General features: G+C 41.0%; 1 protein-coding gene across 3 annotated transcripts in view; it reads left to right on the forward strand.

The window, feature by feature from the left end:
• DPYD (dihydropyrimidine dehydrogenase) overlaps positions 1 to 19,394 on the forward strand; it is a 543,036-nt gene that overhangs the window by 424,824 nt on the left and 98,818 nt on the right. For 2 of the 3 annotated variants that reach the window (XM_073356960.1, XM_073356961.1), the window contains 2 exons: positions 2,348 to 2,468; positions 5,377 to 5,496. In XM_073356960.1, coding sequence (XP_073213061.1) covers positions 2,348 to 2,468; positions 5,377 to 5,496 — 241 coding nt within the window. Of the gene's footprint in view, positions 1 to 2,347; positions 2,469 to 5,376; positions 5,497 to 6,149; positions 6,233 to 7,883; positions 8,163 to 19,394 lie in introns of those variants that run through there. The other variant, XM_073356962.1, reaches the window with a different exon arrangement.

The following is a 19,394-nucleotide window of genomic DNA, read 5'->3' on the forward strand; positions in this document are numbered from 1 at the left end:
CCCGGCAGAAACCCAGCATATAGACAGACACACAGACCCTTTGTTTCTCTCCCTCCTCCCAGCTTTTGAAAGTATCTTGTCTCCTCATTGGTCATTTTGGTCAGGTGCCAGCGAGGTTACCTTTAGCTTCTTAACCCTTTACAGGTGAGAGGAGCTTTCCCCTGGCCAGGAGGGATTTCAAAGGGGTTTACCCTTCCCTTTATATTTATGACACAGGCCATGTAGGGTGGATTTTTGATGCTGCAGGTCTAATAGTAAGAATTCAAATTCCAACCTGTAAATGTAGACATTGGGGTAGCATGTAACTATTCTTATTTTGCACCTTTTGAAAAGCCCAGGTTAACTAAAAGAAGGTGACATGAATATTTATTACAAAAAACACACTAGCAAATTTTAATGGCTAGGATGAGGTAAACATGGATGTAATGATCTGTTCAAGGTGAATTAGAAGGACTGATATGTGTTTAAAAGCTTAAGTGTGTTGTAGTGAGACAGTACTTTTACGGTAGCATGGCAAGCGCTAATAGACCATCATTATGAGTTATATAGTGCAAACATCTTTTGCATTATTGTCAGAATGTCTACGGGAAAGAATTAACATCATTCTTCTAGAGGTTCTCTTTCTTTACTAGGCCCAAGGAAATTTATAACTGAGAAATGAAACTCACAAAGATGCAACTGCTCTCATAATCCAGCTGTTATAAATGCAGCTCTTATAAATATTGTAGGAAAGTTGCATGTGCAGGGTAAATCACCCTTTTTATTAGTTGGAATTTGCAGAGCTAAGTCTCATGATTTTTCTGTCCATGAAAAGGCATTGTATGCTGTGTAGATGCACTGTATATATTGGTGTAATGTTTATATTTAATTGTTCAAGGTCAAATAAAAAAAAGCAATGGCACATTTTTCCTATGCAGGAGGCCAAGATTTGTTAAACTGACATCTTCAAAATCAAGTGAACTTCATAATGTAGCCTCATCTTAAGCCCATTATATTTTCATAGCAATGACAATGTTGGATGTCTTTGCAATTAATATCCAAATGAGAATCATCTTTTTATGTATGACAGATTTAATGATCTGTGCCAAAGATAAAGAATTAGTAAATATAAACAATAGCCAGGGTTGCAATTAAACTATATACAGGGAACAAGTTTATACTGCATCTTGTAATAGCACTTTTCACTTTTTCTGAAAACATTTTAACACACCTGAATCAGAATAGCAAAGTCTATAATGAATTCAAAATTTTAGGGTAACTTATTAAAAAGCATTATCAGTAATGACTTACGAGGAGAGGCTGAGGGAACTGGGATTGTTTAGTCTACGGAAGAGAAGAATGAGGGGGGATTTGACAGCTGCTTTTAACTACCTGAAAGCTGGATCCAAAAAGGATGGATCTAGACTGTTCTCAGTGATAGCAGATGATAGAACAAGGAGTAATGGTCTCAAGTTGCAGTGGGGGAGATTTAGGTTGGATATTAGGAAAAAAAATTTCACTAGGAGGGTGGTGAAACACTGGAATGTGTTACCTATGGAGGTGGTGAAATCCCCTTCCTTAGAAGTTTTTAAGGTCAGGCTTGACAAAGCCCTGGCTGGGATGATTTAGTTGGGGATTGGTCCTGCTCTGGGCAGGGGGTTGGACTAGATGACTTCCAGAGGTCCCTTCCAACTTTGATATTCTATGATTCTAAGTGTCAGGGGGAAAAGCTTGTACTAAATGTTATATTTAAAAACAAAAAACAAACAAACATCCACCCATACTTATTGCATAGGCCAGAATCAAAGCACACTACTGCCACTGAAGTAAGCCTGGAAAGCATAAGAAGTCAAAGCATGAAGATTTCTATTTCTAACTTTAAAAGAAAAAATTTTGATTTTTCATTAAACTTTTTGCCATCCTAATCTATATTCTGAATTAATGGAGTGTGTAGAAATCTGAAATGCATAAGGGCTGGAAGGTTCAGGATGGTGTTATTTCATGTTACAGTGATTATTTACATGGAATAGCAAAAAGATAATTTTTATATTAATGGATTAAATATATTCCTTGTTGCCTGAAGTTTTATTTTATCCCATTGGCAAGTGAACATTCTACGGTATCTTTGTCTCTTGGTAAAGATTTCTTTTTCTTTGTTTTATGTGATCTAATTCTTCTGTAATGGATTTGCAGTTCACTTTTACTGTGTTAACCTAAGTTAACTAATGAGACAAGATACAACTGTGAAGTGTAATTTCAGAAAACCACAGTACAACAGATTGTCATAAAGTTTTGCTATTGCATATCTATACATTTAAATCATATTACTTTTAAATATGTCCTATATTTATCTTCCCTGTTTGAACAGAATCCAGAGCTAGTCCGAAACATCTGTCGCTGGGTTAGACAAGCTGTTCAGATTCCCTTCTTCGCAAAGCTGACCCCAAATGTCACTGATATTGTGAATATTGCAGTGGCTGCCCAGGAAGGTAACAAACTCAAATGCATGTAATTATACTGATTTGCAGCTTTATTGCTCAAAGCAGTAACAAATATTAATAAAAGCTAGAATGAAACAGATTGTTTAAAATATTTAGAGTAAGCATAGTGCTTGCTATTAAAGGCTGTCTATACAATTTTGCTCTCTGTATAATCTAGTTTATTAACATATAAAGTGAATACTGTAGAGTAAACATCTATCTATCTAGAAACAGCGGTTGGTGATATAGATATAGAGATATAAAAGCATGATTTTATATGTATAATGTGGCCAACATTTATTTACTGTGATGTAGCATTTTGGAGTAAGACCAAATTTTATGGGGTTTTTATATCCATTTTTTCAGTTTTCAAAATGCTCCGTCCTGGTAAATACAATTTGTCCAAACAGATAATAGACTCAGTCAGTTAGGCCCACTTAATAGTTTCACTGCATTTTTCTTTGTGTAACCATAATTTCTTCATTGAGTGCTTGTCCATCTGTGTATGCCACACATGGGTGTGCATGCATGCCATGCACCCAAGTCCAGAATTTCTAGCAAGCAGTGTCCTTTGGCCTGCATATACACAGTAGTTCACCTCATGCTTCAAATCGAGGTCATGAGAAGCAGTGCAAACCAATACCTCTCTAGTTCCTTCTTATTGCCGCGTGGCCTGAGTCAGCATCCCTGCATCCATGGTTTTCTCCAGCTTTTACTATTATTACTCTGCAAATAAATTTGAAAATAGCTTATAGTTCATATTAGTATAGTTAGAGTTCTTAGTATAATAAGTATAGATAGTGTTTGTTCTAAGAGTCTGGGATGTGCCCGGAGTCCCAAGATTCAAGAACTGTGTCCTCTCCCGCTACTCCTTTTCTGTGAACGACAAGCACCAATGTTGTCTCTACTGTCTGGAGAGACGAATATTGCTGCAAAATGCAACATCTGCCACTCTTTTCCATCATAAATTCATGATCTTAGATTAAGAAAACACCTTATGGAGAAGGCTATGTGGCCTCGCTGTGTTTCAAGCCAGGGAGTCCCTCCCGTACATCCACATTTCCAAAGACCTCCAGATACCATCGGAGAAGGTTAAGGACTTCCAACATTGGCTCTTAGATATTCTGCAGCCCGACAGGCCAGAGCAAGGCGATACTCCCGTTTAACAAGGCTATTGTAAGGTCTGGTACACCTCAGCCTCATGTACCAATATGCCTAAGAGGGCCAACAGGCACTATTTCATCTCCGTCAAAGAGGCTGAATTTCTCTTCTCCCCCACCCCAGCACCCAACTCCCTGGTGGTACATGCAGCCAGCGGAGAGCAAGGTTGCAGCATCCCAAGACAACTCCAGCTGATAAGGCCTTAAAGAGGTGGGACCTTTTAGGGAGAAAGATCTTTTCTTCTATGAGCTTACAGTTCCATATCACCAACTATCAGATCTTGTAGGAACATCTCAACTAGAACCTGATACCTTACTACAAGAAAATATGGACTCATTGTAGACAGCCAGGCAGCTGTCTCAAAAGTCTTCAGGTATCCCACTCATTTTGGATAACCTTCAGTTTTCAAAGAACTCAGGTCTTTCCATTAGCTCACTGCAGGTCCATCTCCTGGCAAGCTCATATACTGTTTTTCACAAGAAAAAAGTCTTTCTTAGATTGCATCCTAAATTCCTACCCAATGTTATTTCAGAATTTCATGTCAACTAAGCTGTTCACTTACCTGTTTTCTTCCTGAAACCCCATGCCTTTGTTAAGGGGAGGAAGCTCCATTCTTTCCATATCAGGCGCTCCTTATTAATTTACCTGCGGGAGACCAAATCTCTCAGAAAGTTTCCTGGTCTATTTCTCACCATAGCAGAGAGGTTGTGAGGACAAACTGTATCCTCACAGAGGATCTCCAAATGGGTTTCTGGGTGCATCATCATGTGCTACAAGTAGCCCATATCCCTCCAACTGGCAGAATAAAGGCATATTCCACCAGAGCATAATCTGCCCCTGTTGCATTACTGCAGGAATTACCATTGCTGGACATATGCAGGGCAGCTACCTGGAGTTCCATTCAGACTTTCACTAAACATTATTTGCTAGTTCAAACTTCCACCCTGGATGCAGCTGTGGGAACTGCAGTTTCATTTCAAGCATCTTCCTCACCAGCATCCTTGCACCCCCCTCAAATCTGAATACTGCTTGTCTGGAATACAGATAGGGACCAGCACTCAAAGAAGAAAGGGAGCTTACTTACCTGTAACTAGAAGTTCTTCAAGTTGTGTGGTCTATATCTGTATTCCACTACCTACCCTCTACTTCACATCCTTCTGGATTTGCAGTAAGAGGAGAAACTAAAGGGACACCAGCCAATGTTTCCTCTTATGCCCTCAGTCGCATGAGATGAATTACTGCGCATGTCTGGGCGAACAGACACTGCTTGTTAGAAGTTCCAGACTCAGGCACATGGACCACACATCTCTAAGAAAATCCAGTTACAGGTGAGTAACCTCCATATTCACAATGTGTAATAAGATTATGGTCCAGATCCACTAGCATAATACGGTCCATTAGCCAGTATAGCCAGTCATGAGAGCATCATTTCAATGCAGGGGGATCTCCAATGCTACAGAGCTAGTGTGACAAATCCTATGTCTCATCCAGCAAAAGGAGCATGGCCAAGACCAAGAGAGATCGGTTTTAGGAGTTCCTATGCTCAACTGTCTTACTTTTTTGAGGGGACTAGCTCAATACCTAGCCAACCCAGGATTGGTTTTAAAGCCCCCTTCTGATTTGCACTGTGCTCTTTGGCCTCAGATGGGGATCTGGGCCTAAATATCTAACAACTTTACTTTATTTCTATGTTCATTTTCCTCTGTTGTACTTGTACAAGATGTTTAACAAAAAGTGAGTGTTATTTCTTTCCCAGGTGGTGCAGATGGTGTGACAGCCACGAACACTGTGTCAGGACTGATGGGCCTGAAAGCAGATTGCACACCTTGGCCTGCAGTTGGTGGAGAAAAGAAGACCACATATGGTGGCGTGTCTGGTAAGTGTTGCCTTTTTGATCCATAATGCTTCCTTGGAGGCTGACAAAACATCGAGAGGTCCTTGTAGTGGGCTTGAATATCATGTCTGCAGTAGTGCTGAGTTCTTAAAGCTCACTGATGGTCAATGTTTCTAATAGTCATGACAGATGGAACAGATTGAGTGTGAAGACTCCTGTGTTGCCCTTTCCTTAATGGTAAAACACTGCAACAGAACACTGCGATAGGGTCACTGGTGAGGGAGGAAAATCTCTTCTCTTGTGACCCACAGTTTTCCTAGAATTTTTCATTCTGTCACAATTGTCAGGCCACATGTTAGACAGAGGCTAATGAAAGGGTATTGTAAGGGAAAAATATAAACATTCAATGCAGTATGTGTTTTGTAGACTGAACCTTTCTCCTACCACACTGAAATCCACTTACGATAAATCCTTTTATTTTCTCTCCACCATGATAAAAACAATATATCACATTTACTAAATATATGCATATTGTATATCCTGTTCCTTTGTAATATTTATACTTGTGTTTCAGTGTGATGATTCAGGATTTGATTTTAAAACCAGCAACAAAAAGTTTTATACTCAAATTCATTGCCTGTCCTCACTAATGTATTAATCTGTTGACCTTGTGCACGCTGTCACTGTGACAACAGGAACTGGGTCCTGCAAAGACAATGCTGTGAGCTTCTTGACTGTACTGGCATGAAGATTAGTCTCCATGGTGATAGAGAAAGTGGTAAATATACATAACATAATAGCATGCCACTGTTCAAGTAAAGCACTGCTGAATTGATCCAAAAAAATGTATTTGGAGGAAATTGGACAGACCAAAAATGCTTTATTTCATGTAGTTATGTTATACTTCGAGAACATAGAGGGTCAAAGACAATGGGTTGTTTTTTTTAATTGACTTTAATGTGTACAAATCACATATGGTGGTAAATTACCTGTTGCCTTGGATAACTAAATAACATCCAGAAGTTTTTAAGGGCACCTCTATGCTACTGTGCAAGGATTTAAAAAATCTGCTTAATGTATAATGATTATTTCATAATGACTGTCAAACAAGGTATTAAAATATTATTGATATGCAGAATGGAGGATGCAGAGAGAGAGAGAGAGAGAGAGAGAGAAGATACACAATGTTAGGGGTTGTAGTACTCACTAGGCTTTCTGTCAGCCCATTTCAATTTTTCCAGACTGCCATGTTGACAGCAAAAGAAAAAAGGAGGTCACAGTGGGTGCTGTGCATTAAAAATTAATAAAAGAACTATTACAGTAGTATTTTATATAACTAACACTATTCCCATTTTCTCGTTTAAGCTGCAGTTTCTGAATATTCCTTCCTACCATAAGTCAGTCTAATAAAACCATAAAATTACAACATTATGAAAAGTGTGTCCTTTGTGTCACAAATTTAAAACATGTATATTGTGTAAATTATAGCAGCACCTGAATGCTCAGCTGTACCTAAGAGCTTCTCAGCATTTCTATATTTTCATGCTTTATAATTCTGCTATAAAAAATCACTTTTGGTATCATAACAGATCCCAATCTGGGAGAAGTTTGGGTTTTTAGTTTAAAAACATACATATAAAAAAGGGTTTTTTTCATTTCTCAAGCTATACACATATCAAAAGAAACAGAAGATAGTGGTTTGGGATGCAGTCTTACACTCATAGCACTAACCTGAGTGTCTTTAAGAAAAAGAAAAGGAAAGGAAAGGAAAAGCACTCAGCCCAGTCAGTTTGGGTATATTTTGAGAGTACATCTGTGCAGACAATTAAATAAAGTTCCCTGGACTATAAATAACATCACTAAGGTCCCAATCCTCCAACTCACTGTATGCAGGAATGCCATAGAGCTCCAATAAAGTCAAGAGGGCTATATACAGACACAGTGATACATCTGTGAATCGCAGGACCATGGCCTAATAATGTACAAATGTATAAAAGTGCTAAAATAATTCAGAAGAGAACTAACCAACTGTCTTAATAGGAACATAAAGAACAGAGGGAGTATGTCTAGTTCTTAGAGCAAAAAACTAGGAGGCAGAAGTCTTGCGTTCTATTCCTAGAAGCTTCAACAAGGTCCTGTTGTGTGGCCCTAAGCCAGACACTTGACCTTTCCATACTTTAGTTTCCATGTCTGTTAAATGGAGATAAGACCACTTACATGCCTATAGGCTTGATTTATATTATTTTATTTTACATTCTATGCAGCCGTACAGATTTTTGTTGCTCTTTCAAAAGTAGAAAAAAAACATCAGATAATCTTTTGGGGCTAAAATTTATCTTTGATGTAAGTCCAAGTCAGTGGTGAATATGGCCCATTTTCTTTACAAGATTTACAAAAGCAAAATACTTGAGTGATTACTGTCTTTTTAGAAGATCCCCACCATACGGAACATACACACTAGTTGTGGAGAAGCTGTCTGAATCATAGATATTAGAGATGGAAAGATCCTATCTTGTGGTCATCTAGATCATCTCCCTGCCAATAAATGATTGTTCCCTGCAAGAGATTATGCGGTGCTTTGTTCACTCTAGTTTGAAATGGACTTGTGGTACTTCTTATCGAAGGTTTCCCCTCAGCAGGGATGTACAGTGTAAGGTAATATGTCCAGTTGTTGTGTTTTCTATGCTAGTACTGAAGTTTTCCATGCATGCCATGCTCTAGTATTTTATTATTCTTGTATTACTGAATGGAATACATTATTCTAATAGAATTAGCTCCAAATTATACATTTACAAGTTTAATAAAAACCTACATTACAGAGTGAATGGTAAAGTCTGTCAATGCCCTTATCCAGATGTGGCCTGACTTTTCTACTTCCTATATAGAGGATAAAGGATGTGCTCTGACTATGGTGAAAACTGCAGAAACTTCTTTTGTGAACTGTTCCCATTTGGCTGTTCCCATTTCTCTGCCTGGTACAGAAGTGACTGCATCTGGAAGGGCTGTAATTACCCATCCTTTCATGGGAAAGATCTCATTTGAAAGAAGTTATATTTTAAAATTCCTATTAAAGAATTAGGGTGTGGAAAATATTTTCCTTTGATTTATTTAAAAGGAATAAAAAGGCCAATCTAAACAGCTGTTTAGAGAATTCACTGCCTGGAATTACAGGGTAGTCTCAGAGATGTGCTTCTGTCATCTTTTTAAATCTCTTTCCAGAGACAGCAGTTTAATAATGTTCCTCTGAAAGTACAATTCAAATTGGAGTTGCTATATTCAGTGTTAACTTCCCAGGTGCTGAATGGGAAATAGATTCCTGTTTTAAGTGTTATTTAATTTGTTTTAAATTGCTGAACATCAATAAGCATTTTTGTTTCTCTCATTGTACTGTATTGTTGATTTGATTACTTTGACACTGGAAACTACTCCTTGGAGGTCAAATCCTAAACCCAGATCACAGATGAAATATAGTAACTGGGCTTTATGCTGGAGAGGTCTATGGAGTTCAAGGAGAAAGAATCCTTCCCTCACAGTTTGCAGTAAAACACCATTGCTGCAATGCAACCACAACACAGCTCTAAGGCCAGAGTATACCCATAGTCTCCTGTGCCACCTCTTTAGGGAGGGAATAACATTATATTCATCCTAAGGTTGCCAGGCATTCAGTTTTCGACCAGAAGCGCCCAGTTGAAAAGGGATCCGGGTGACTCCAGTCAGCACCGATGACTGGGCTCTTACAAGTCTGATTGGTGGTGCAGTGGGGCTAAGGCAGGCTCCTTGCCTACTCTGGCTCCACACGGCTCCTGAAAACAGCCGATATTTCCCTCTGGCTCCTAGGTGGAGGCACGGCCCCGGGGCTCCGCTTGCAGCTCCTGCCCTAAGTACCAGCTGCGCAGCTCCCATTGGCTGGGAGCCATGGCCAATGACAACTGTGCGGGCACTACCTGCAGGTGAGGGCAGCACACAGAGCCACTTGGCTGTGCCTCTGCCTAGGAGCTGGACCTGCCGACCGCTTCTGGGAGCTGCCTGAGGTAAGCGCCACCCGGAGCCTGCACCCCAACTCCCTGCCCCATGTTGGAATCCCCTCTCGCACCCTAACTGCCTCCCAGAGCCTGCACCGCTCACACACTCCAACCCCCTGCCCCAGCCTTGAGCCCTCTCCCACACCCAAACTTCCTCCCAGAGCATGCAACCCCACACACTCTGAACCCCTCAGCTCCATCCCCACACCAGAGCTTGCACCCCCAGCCAGAGCCTGCATGCACCCCAACCCCCTCTCCCAGCCCAGAGCCCCCTGCACCCTGAATCCCTCATTTCTGTCCCCACCCCAGAGCCCACACCCCCAGATCAGAGTCCATATCCCCTCCCACACCCTATCCCCCTGCCCCAGCCTGGAGCCCCATCCCACACTCCAAACACCTCATTTCTGGCCCCACCCCAGAGCCCTCACCCCCTCCTGCACCCTAACCCCCTGCCTAGCCTGGGGAAAATGAGCAAGAGTGGGGGAGAGTGAGCGACTGAGGGAGGGGGGATGGACTGAGCGGAGATGAGGGCCTTGGAGAAGGGGTGGGGCATGGGCAGGGACTTGGGAAGTGTCAGGGTAGGGGCGGGGCAGGGGTATTCGGTTTTCTGCAATCAGAAAGTTGGCAACCCTAATTCATCGACTTCCTTAAATGAGATCCCAGCAGCTGCATACTCCCTCACACAGTGCAACTGTATGGGTCAGAGCCTCCCATGGTTAGTGAAGGGAAGTTTCTCCTAACTGTTAAGGGAACAATACTGAGATCTGGGACTACTCACATGCATTAAACTGATCATGTGTGCTTGCAGGATCAAGACTATAGTTTGCTTTTATAAGACATTCAATAAGCATTTTAGTATTAGTACTTCCTGTACATGTGCAATATTAAATATTTTTAAAGTTAATTCTTATTACATGTATTTGCACAAGAAATAGTTATGGCTGGCTCTGAGAGAGATGTTACAGTCTACAATGTAAATAGTAAATAATTTGAAAATTGTGTGTTTTATAGGTACTAGAGGTGTTAGGTGTTTTTCCTTTTAAACTTAACTTTAAACAGAAAAAAAATCTGAAATTTTGCCATAAGCTTTCACATGGTATTTACATATTCCAGATGTGTTTTGTTTTTATAAAAATACAGAGTACCTGTTATAGGCAAAATGAAGTGGGTTAAGAATAAACTTTTGAGGTCTCTGGCTTCCTGTCTGCCCCCAGGTCCCCGCCCCCAAGCCAGATCCTTAACAATAAATATATAACACCATGTGCTGGACTTCAGCAAAATACTGCTGTTAAAAGTAGTTAAAAAGCTAAAACCCTACAAAATGTGCTAAGTATTTACCCCTTAATTGTTACTGTGATAAATATTCTGGCAGTATTCTACAGTAATGCCCTGAACCTATTTTACAATAGTGATATTGCCATTACTGTAGAACACTGTAATATTTTTATAAGGTTACTATAATGTTGTTTTATGTAACTATAATATAGTGTACTAAAATTTATGTTTGTATGTGTGTCAGTATAAGGGAGAATGACAAAGGTATAGCTTTGTTGAACCTTTACAGTAAATTTTTTCTCATAAGAACTATGGCTGACCATCAGGAAATCTTGGAAGGAACATATCTATAGTAGGTTCAGTTAACAGATGTGAGAACATATAATTGTTACATTTCAGCACTGGTACTTAATTTTAGTTACCTTTCAAGTAATTTAGAGGAGCCGTCTCTTTTTATGAGAAACATGGTGAAACACCAATTGTGTCTTTTAAGGAAACACAGGGGTTACATATTCTATGAAATAATTGGCATTATTAATAGGAACATATATTCTAATCTATTTAAATGTATAAATTCAATTGAAGGGGAGAAAGTTGAATGTAAAAGTAGTATTGTTTTTTATTTTAAGTCAATGACACATCATTAAAAGAAAATCTGAAAAAAATAAGAGCTTTCACTTTCATAATCACATCTTTCTCAGTGACTGGATGGTGCTGATTTTGATCAATAGACATTAATCGAAATCTGTCTATCATTGGAAATAAATAATATATGTATATACACTTATGTTAGCATAAATATACATTGAGAAACATGTTAAAGAGTATATATTAAAATGTATTTAGAGAACAGTGTAGAACAGAAGTACAGAATAAATATATATTAGAGCTTTAATTTGGGGTTATTATTTCTGTTATGTGTAGCTCAGCCATTAAAGTCTCATTTACATATATTATGTACAGATTCACAAAGAATTCTCTTTTTTCTGTTATGTCTTTGCTGCAGCCTGATTTCTCTCAGTGTACTGCTGTCACTGGTCTGTGCAAAAGAGATCAGAGCCCTAATAATAGATTTTTGACAGTGAGCTCGCCTGCTACCTGCCCTACACAAATCCTCACTGTTCATGTTTGCTTCATGGCAACAAAGCAGACAGAAGGAAAATGCCAAGTGCTGAGTTTGAGGTACAGACCTGCCGTAGCTTGACATTTCAGCAGAATAGCAGTTTATGAGATGCATAATTTTTCATCTGGGACTCAGCTGCCATTTTCATAGAAGCTTGCAGCTCATCAACTGACTGGAACTAGGGCAAAGGTTTACAACGTAGATCAAGGTCTACATCCTTTCCATAGCCATTTTTAAAATAAGAATTTTTCTTCAGATAAGGTCACATAACTGAGCATCTTTTTCTTTCCACTTTTAATATTTCCTAGTATATTTACAGAAACTAAAACATTTAATAAATATAACCCATATTTTTAATAATCATTTTTAAAAACTAATTCAATTTATCCATTGAAGGATTAAACTAATAATCTATTAAGAGTGAAGCACAGGTGTTTGGATAAAGCATTTAAATATGGGAATATTTCCTCTTTCTGTTGGTTTCAGAGAGTTCATGCCTAACTTGAAATTAATAAAAAAAAACCTTTACTCCAAAAGCAAAGTTCATCTGGCTCGTATCGTTATACACTGAATTTATATTTTCACATATTTGTGCACATCTACTGCACTTGGAAAAAATGCTGTGACTTTCAGCAGCAGTTCACCATGCCGCAGTCTCATCTAGAACAATGGTACAGTACACTGGATTAATTAACGAAGCCTTACAGAGAACTGATTTCTCAGTATGTCAAGATTTCAGTTTTATGTTAAATATTTTCTAAAGGCCAGACCCTTAAATCTCAGGGGCTGTACCAAGCAGTGAGCTGTGAATTTAACCATAGGCTAACTGCTAATGATAAGGAAAAGAGTCCAAGTTGAGGCAGCTGTAATACAGTCATTGGATTAGGCTATCAATCACTCAGTTCCCTGAGGAACAGGCAAAGAAGACAAAACAGAGAAAAGGGAAATTAGGAAAGGAGGGCATGACTAGAATGAGATTCTTCAGCAAGTTTATCTGTTAGTTGGTTTGAATCCCCCAACTATCAGACAGAACGTCCAGTGTTGTTTTCAGATTTAAAGCAATGTATTTGTTCCAAACCCCTAGAAAACTATCCAATCAGCATTAACTATTGCTATTCTTTACAGGATAGTTTTTTAAAGTTGCAGCAAACAACAGTAGTTGGTCATACACTGCTGTTTTCATAGAATCATAGAATAACAGAGTTGGAAGGGACCTCTGGAGGCCATCTAGTCCAACCCCCTGCCCAGAGCAGGACCAATCCCAACTAAATCATCCCAGCCAGGGCTTTCTCAAGCCTGACCTTAAAAACTTCTAAGGAAGGGGATTCCACCACCTCCCTAGGTAACGCATTCCAGTGTTTCACCACCCTCCTAGTGAAAATTTTTTTCCTAATATGCAACCTAAACCTCCCCCACTGCAACTTGAGACCATTACTCCTTGTCCTGTCATCTGCTATCACTGAGAACAGTCTAGATCCATCCTCTTTGGATCCACCTTTCAGGTAGTTAAAAGCAGTTATCAAATCCCCCCTCATTCTTCTCTTCTGCAGACTAAACAATCCCAGTTCCCTCAGCCTCTCCTCATAACTCATGTGTTCCAGTCCCCTAATCATTTTTGTTGCCCTTCGCTGGACTCTTTCCAATTTTTCCACATCCTTCTTGTAGTGTGGGGCCCAAAACTGGACACAGTACTCCAGATGAGGCCTCACCAATGTCGAATAGAGGGGAACGATCACATCCCTCGATCTGCTGGCAATGCCCCTACTTATACACCCCAAAATGCCATTGGCCTTCTTGGCAACAAGGGCACACTGTTGACTCATATCCAGCTTCTCGTCCACTGTCACCCCTAGGTCCTTTTCTGCAGAACTGCCGCCTAGCCATTCGGTCCCTAGTCTGTAGCAGTGCATGGGATTCTTCCATCCTAAGTGCAGGACTCTGCACTTGTCCTTGTTGAACCTCATCAGATTTATTTTGGCCCAATCCTCCAATTTGTCTAGGTCCCTCTGTTTCCTATCCCTACCCTCCAGCGTATCTCCCACTCCTCCCAGTTTAGTGTCATCTGCAAACTTGCTGAGGGTGCAATCCACACCATCCTCCAGATCATTAATGAAGATGTTGAACAAAACCGGCCCCAGGACCGACCGTTGGGGCACTCCGCTAGATACCGGCTGCCAACTAGACATGGAGCCATTGATCACTACCCGTTGAGCCCGACAATCTAGCCAACTTTCTACCCACCTTGTAGTGCATCTATCCTGCCCATACTTCTTTAACTTGCTGACAAGAATACTGTGGGAGACGGTGTCAAAAGCTTTGCTAAAGTCAAGGAATAACACGTCCACTGCTTTCCCTTCATCCACAGAACCAGTTATGTCATCATAGAAGGCAATTAGATTAGTCAGGCATGACTTTCCCTTGGTGAATCCATGCTGACTGTTCCTGATCACTTTCCTCTCGTCTAAGTGCTTCAGAATTGATTCCTTGAGGACATGCTCCATGATTTTTGCGGGGACTGAGGTGAGGTTGACCGGCCTGTAGTTCCCAGGATCATCCTTCTTCCCTTTTTTAAAGATGGGCACTACATTAGCCTTTTTCCAATCTTCTGGGACTTCCCCCGATCGCCATGAGTTTTCAAAGATAATGGCCAATGGCGCTGCAATTACATCCGCCAATTCCTTTAGCACTCCGGATGCAACGCATCCGGCCCCATGGACTTGTGTATGTCCAGTTTTTCTAAATAGTCCCGAACCACTTCTTCCTTTACAGAGGGCTGGCCACCTCCTCCCCATACTGTGCTGCCCAGTGCAGTAGTCTGGGAGCTGACCTTGTTCGTGAAGACAGAGGCAAAAAAAGCATTGAGTACATTAGCTTTTTCCACATCCTCTGTCACTAGGTTGCCTCCCTCATTCAGTAAGGGGCCCACACTTTCCTTGGCTTTCTTCTTATTGCCAACATACCTGAAGAAACCTTTCTTGTTATTGTTAACATCCCTCGCTAGCTGCAGCTCCAGGTGTGATTTAGCCTTCCTGATTCCATTCCTACATGCCCGAGCAATATTTATATACTTATCCCTGGTCATTTGTCCAATCTTCCACTTCTTGTAAGCCTCTTTTTTGTGTTTAAGATCAGCAAGGATTTCACTGTTAAGCCAAGCTGGTCACCTGCCATATTTACTATTCTTTCTACACATCGGGATGGTTTGTCCCTGTAACCTCAATAAGGATTCTTTAAAATACAGCCAGCTCTCCTGGACTCCTTTCCCCGTCATGTTATTCTCCCAGAGGATCCTGCCTATCAGTTCCCTGAGGGAGTCAAAGTCTGCTTTTCTGAAGTCCAGGGTCCGTATTCTGCTGCTTTCCTTTCTTCCTTGTGTCAGGATCCTGAACTCGACCATCTCATGGTCACTGCCTCCCAGGTTCCCATCCACTTTTGCTTCCCCTACTAATTCTTTCTGGTTTGTGAGCAGCAGGTCAAGAAGAGCTCTGCCCCTAGTTGTTTCCTCCAGCACTTGCACCAGGAAATTGTCCCCTACAGTTTCCAAAAACTTCCTGGATTGTCTGTGCACCGCTGTATTGCTCTCCCAGCAGATATCAGGATGATTGAAGTCGCCCATGAGAACCAGGGCGTGCGATATAGTAGTTTCTGCAACTTGCCGGAAGAAAGCCTCGTCCACCTCATCTCCCTGGTCCAGTGGTCTATAGCAGACTCCCACCACAACATCATCCTTGTTGCTCAGGCTTCTAAACTTAATCCAGAGACTCTCAGGTTTTTCTGCAGTTTCATACTTGAGCTCTGAGCAGTCATACTGCTCCCTTACATACAGTGCAACTCCCCCACCTTGTCTGGCCTCCCTGTCCTTCCTGAACAGTTTATACCCATCCAGGACAGTACTCCAGTCATGCGAGTTATCCCACCAAGTCTCCGTTATTCCAATCACATCATAATTCCCTGACTTTGCCAGGACCTCCAGTTCTCCCTGCTTGTTTCCCAGGCTTTGTGCATTTGTATATAGGCACTTGAGATAACCTGCTGATCGCCCCTTGTTCTCAGTATGAGGCAGGAGCCCTCCCCTCTCACACGCTCCTGCTCGTGCTTCCTCCTGGTATCTCACTTCCCCACTTACCTCAGGGCTTTGGTCTCCTTCCCCCGGTGAACCTAGTTTAAAGCCCTCCTCAGTAGGTTAGCCAGCCTGCTTGCGAAGATGCTCTTCCCTCTCTTCGTTAAGTGGAGCCCGTCTCTGCCAAGCACTCCTCCTTCTTGGAACACCATCCCATGGTCGAAGAATCCAAAGCCTTCTCTCCGAAATAACCTGCGTAGCTATTCATTGACTTCCACGATTCGACGATCCCTACCCCGGCCTTTTCCTTCCACGGGGAGGATGGACGAGAACATCACTTGCGCCTCATACTCCTTTATCCTCCTTCCCAGAGCCACGTAGTCTGCAGTGATCCGCTCAAGGTCATTCTTGGCAGTATCATTGGTGCCCACGTGGAAAAGCAGGAAAGGGTAGCGGTCCAAGGGCTTGATGAGTCTCGGCAGTTTTAATAACATGTAATTAGATTAATGTGCATGCTGCTGTTGTAGTTCTTGTTGTTTGCATCAAAATTTATATAAAATGTCTCCAGTGAAAATATTTCATTTTCAAATGATGGGTTTTTTTTTAATGAACAGTTATCCATTGAGGTACCACATTATATTGATTATGGCAGTATCCCCTACTAGAGGTGAAGACTAGTGTCAAAGAGCCATTTGGCTGAAATGATACATTTTATTCAGACACTTTCATATATGGTATGAAAAGAGAATAACGATGAACTTCTCTATCCAGAATTGCAGTGCAGTAATGCATTTAGTTTTAATCTGGATCAAAATGGCATCAATGGTATGGGAGTTAATGCATGCAGTTAAAGTAGTGAAATACTTTGCACCAGGTTTTCTCATAAAACAGAACGTAGCATTTGATGTGATTAGGATAGACAGTTAGAACATTTTACACTCTGCAGTTAGCAAGAACAATTTATGGATGTAACTAGTCTATTGAAGAAAATTATTAATTATTATTATTTATTATTAGATGCTTCCATGCCTTGTGAACCATGAGGCAACCCCGTATTTCCACCTCCATCTGCCTAGTGCCACATTTCTTGCTCCATTGAAGTCTGCTTCCAGGAGAGCGACATCTTTCTTAATGGTTTTCTTATATATCATCTGTTGTCCTCCTATTTTCAGTTTTTCACAAAGTGGTATCCAATATAGAGGGCTTGTCTAGGAAAACACAATTTTTTTACATCTATACCACATGCCCAAAGCACATCAGCTTTTTTTTCTATAGTCCGTTGGCCAGTCTTTTGTAATACCTCAGCATTAGTTACTTTATCTCACCAGCGGACACCAAATATTATATGTAAGCATCTCTGATGGAATGTGTTGACTTTCCTGTTGTAGCATTTGTCAAGTTTCAGAAGCACAGAACAAAGTGGGCATCACAATGACATTGCATAACTTTATCCTGGTTCTTGCGTGAATCTCCTTATTTTTCAAAATATTTGCCAGTCTCTTCTGTTGAAGTAAAGGGAGGGGAAAATGAATAGACAAAGAAAATACTTTTAGGTTTATTTTTTTATTTTTTTTCAAAACTGCTTACAGTGGTTAATAGACATGAATGTACAAGATATGCGAACTTTGTTATCGGCTATGTATGAGACCAATTCTGCTCCCAGTACCAGGGAACTATTGGTATTGGTTATGGCAGCAGGGTTAACATTCTGAGAAAGCACAACAGGTCCAGTGGAGAATTAACCTCTCTCTTACATTTTTGATTATGAGGCACTTTTAATTTTAAACAAGCACATGCAAAAAATCCTTCAAAATATTTTGGATCATTTCTTTTACTAGTAATACTGCTTAAAGCTATCTGTAAGTAGGGTCTGAATGAGCTCTCTAGTGATGAGCTGGGGGAGAAGACTTTAGGAACTGACCTTGTTTGCATAGACACACACATAGTCACTCTGCCTAGGTGTGCAGCATGATGGCACTGCCTTGCCCAAATGATAGCTTTTGGCTGGCATTGGATTGTAAATCACTTTGTTGTTGGGTGCAGGGGTAATAAAATGTTACCCTTGTTGTGTAAATCAAGGGGAGCAGAACTGTGCTTGGCATGCCCTGATTGAGAGGTTCACCCTCAACTGAACTGTGCTTGCTAAGCAAGATGTAAGGGTGCCAAAGTCCAGTGGAAATGAGAGAGGTGGGAACAGGTGTTTCTATCTGGTGGTGTGGGCTCTGCCTCAGGGCCCTAAACACCATTTGACTCCCCCCTTCTCCCTCTGTAATGACAGAGCTGATTAAGACTTAATTGAGAGTCTTTTGTTATGGATCACTAGAGCTGAAATCATTAACAACCAGGTCTAAGCATTAGACCTTCTATGGAATAGTGTCTCTGGGGAAAGAGACTGCCCAACCTGCATTAGCAGTGAGGCTCCCCCACAAACAGATGAAATCACTGAGAGCTGTGTTAAGCGATGGGACCTCAAGACATCCCAGTAGAGAGGGCAATGGCTGAGTGAAGGATGATGGAGCATCCAGCAGTGGAGGGAATGATGGCGGAGCAGCTAATGACAGAGCAGCCAATGGCAGAGTGAATGACGGTGGAGCAGCCAGTGATGACATGAATGACCACTGAGCTGCCGGCGAAGTGGCCAGCGTGAGAATGAGTGACTATGGAGTGGTGGGTGCCAGTGGGTAAACGACACAGCAGCAGCAGCTGAAGGGTTGCTTGGTACCTCCTTCCCAGGTTGGGAGGTGAACTCCTGCGAACACACCTCTGAATTCTTGGTCGATGCTGACAAGTATGAGTCATGTGTGGTGGAGGGAGAGGGGACTAGCATGTTAAAAGAACATTTGTTGTTGGACTTTCACACCACAAGGTGACAGACTGAGCAAAGGAACACTGCCCAGTGTACTTGGGTGGGGGGGGAGGGAGAGGGATTGCTAATGATCATGTGTTTTCAAACCATGCTTGTGGTGTTTTCCCAATTTAATGCCAGGTTCCTTTCCTCTTTTAATAGAAGTTTTCTTTTCCGTACACAGACTCAGTGCTTGTGCATGGGGAAGCATTGCCTCTTAGTAGCACCCAAGGGTCATGTGTAATTTTTCCAGATTACTGGGTTGGAGTTCGAGCCAGTTCAGTGTTGTATTGTCAAAAGGAACCCCTAGATATTTAACCCAGCCTTTGTTGTTGCCGACTCCACCTAGCAGGAAGGTTACAAATCAAACAAAACTTCTATTGAAGTTTACTTTTGAATTCATCCTACTTGTCATAGTTGATTTAAGTGTCTTATACAAAATTATTATTATTATTGGAAAATCACTTGATATTTAAGTATTTTTCCATTCACTGTAATATGGCAGTTAAAGTAAAATATAAAAAATTTCAAATAGTAAAAAGTTTTGGTAAAGCCTGTTACAAAGTTTTTGCTTTGCACCAAGTCTCAGCACCTCATAAGATACATAGTATGTGT

Source organism: Lepidochelys kempii, chromosome 8, assembly GCF_965140265.1.
Source record: "Lepidochelys kempii isolate rLepKem1 chromosome 8, rLepKem1.hap2, whole genome shotgun sequence".
Taxonomy (NCBI): Eukaryota; Metazoa; Chordata; order Testudines; family Cheloniidae; genus Lepidochelys; species Lepidochelys kempii.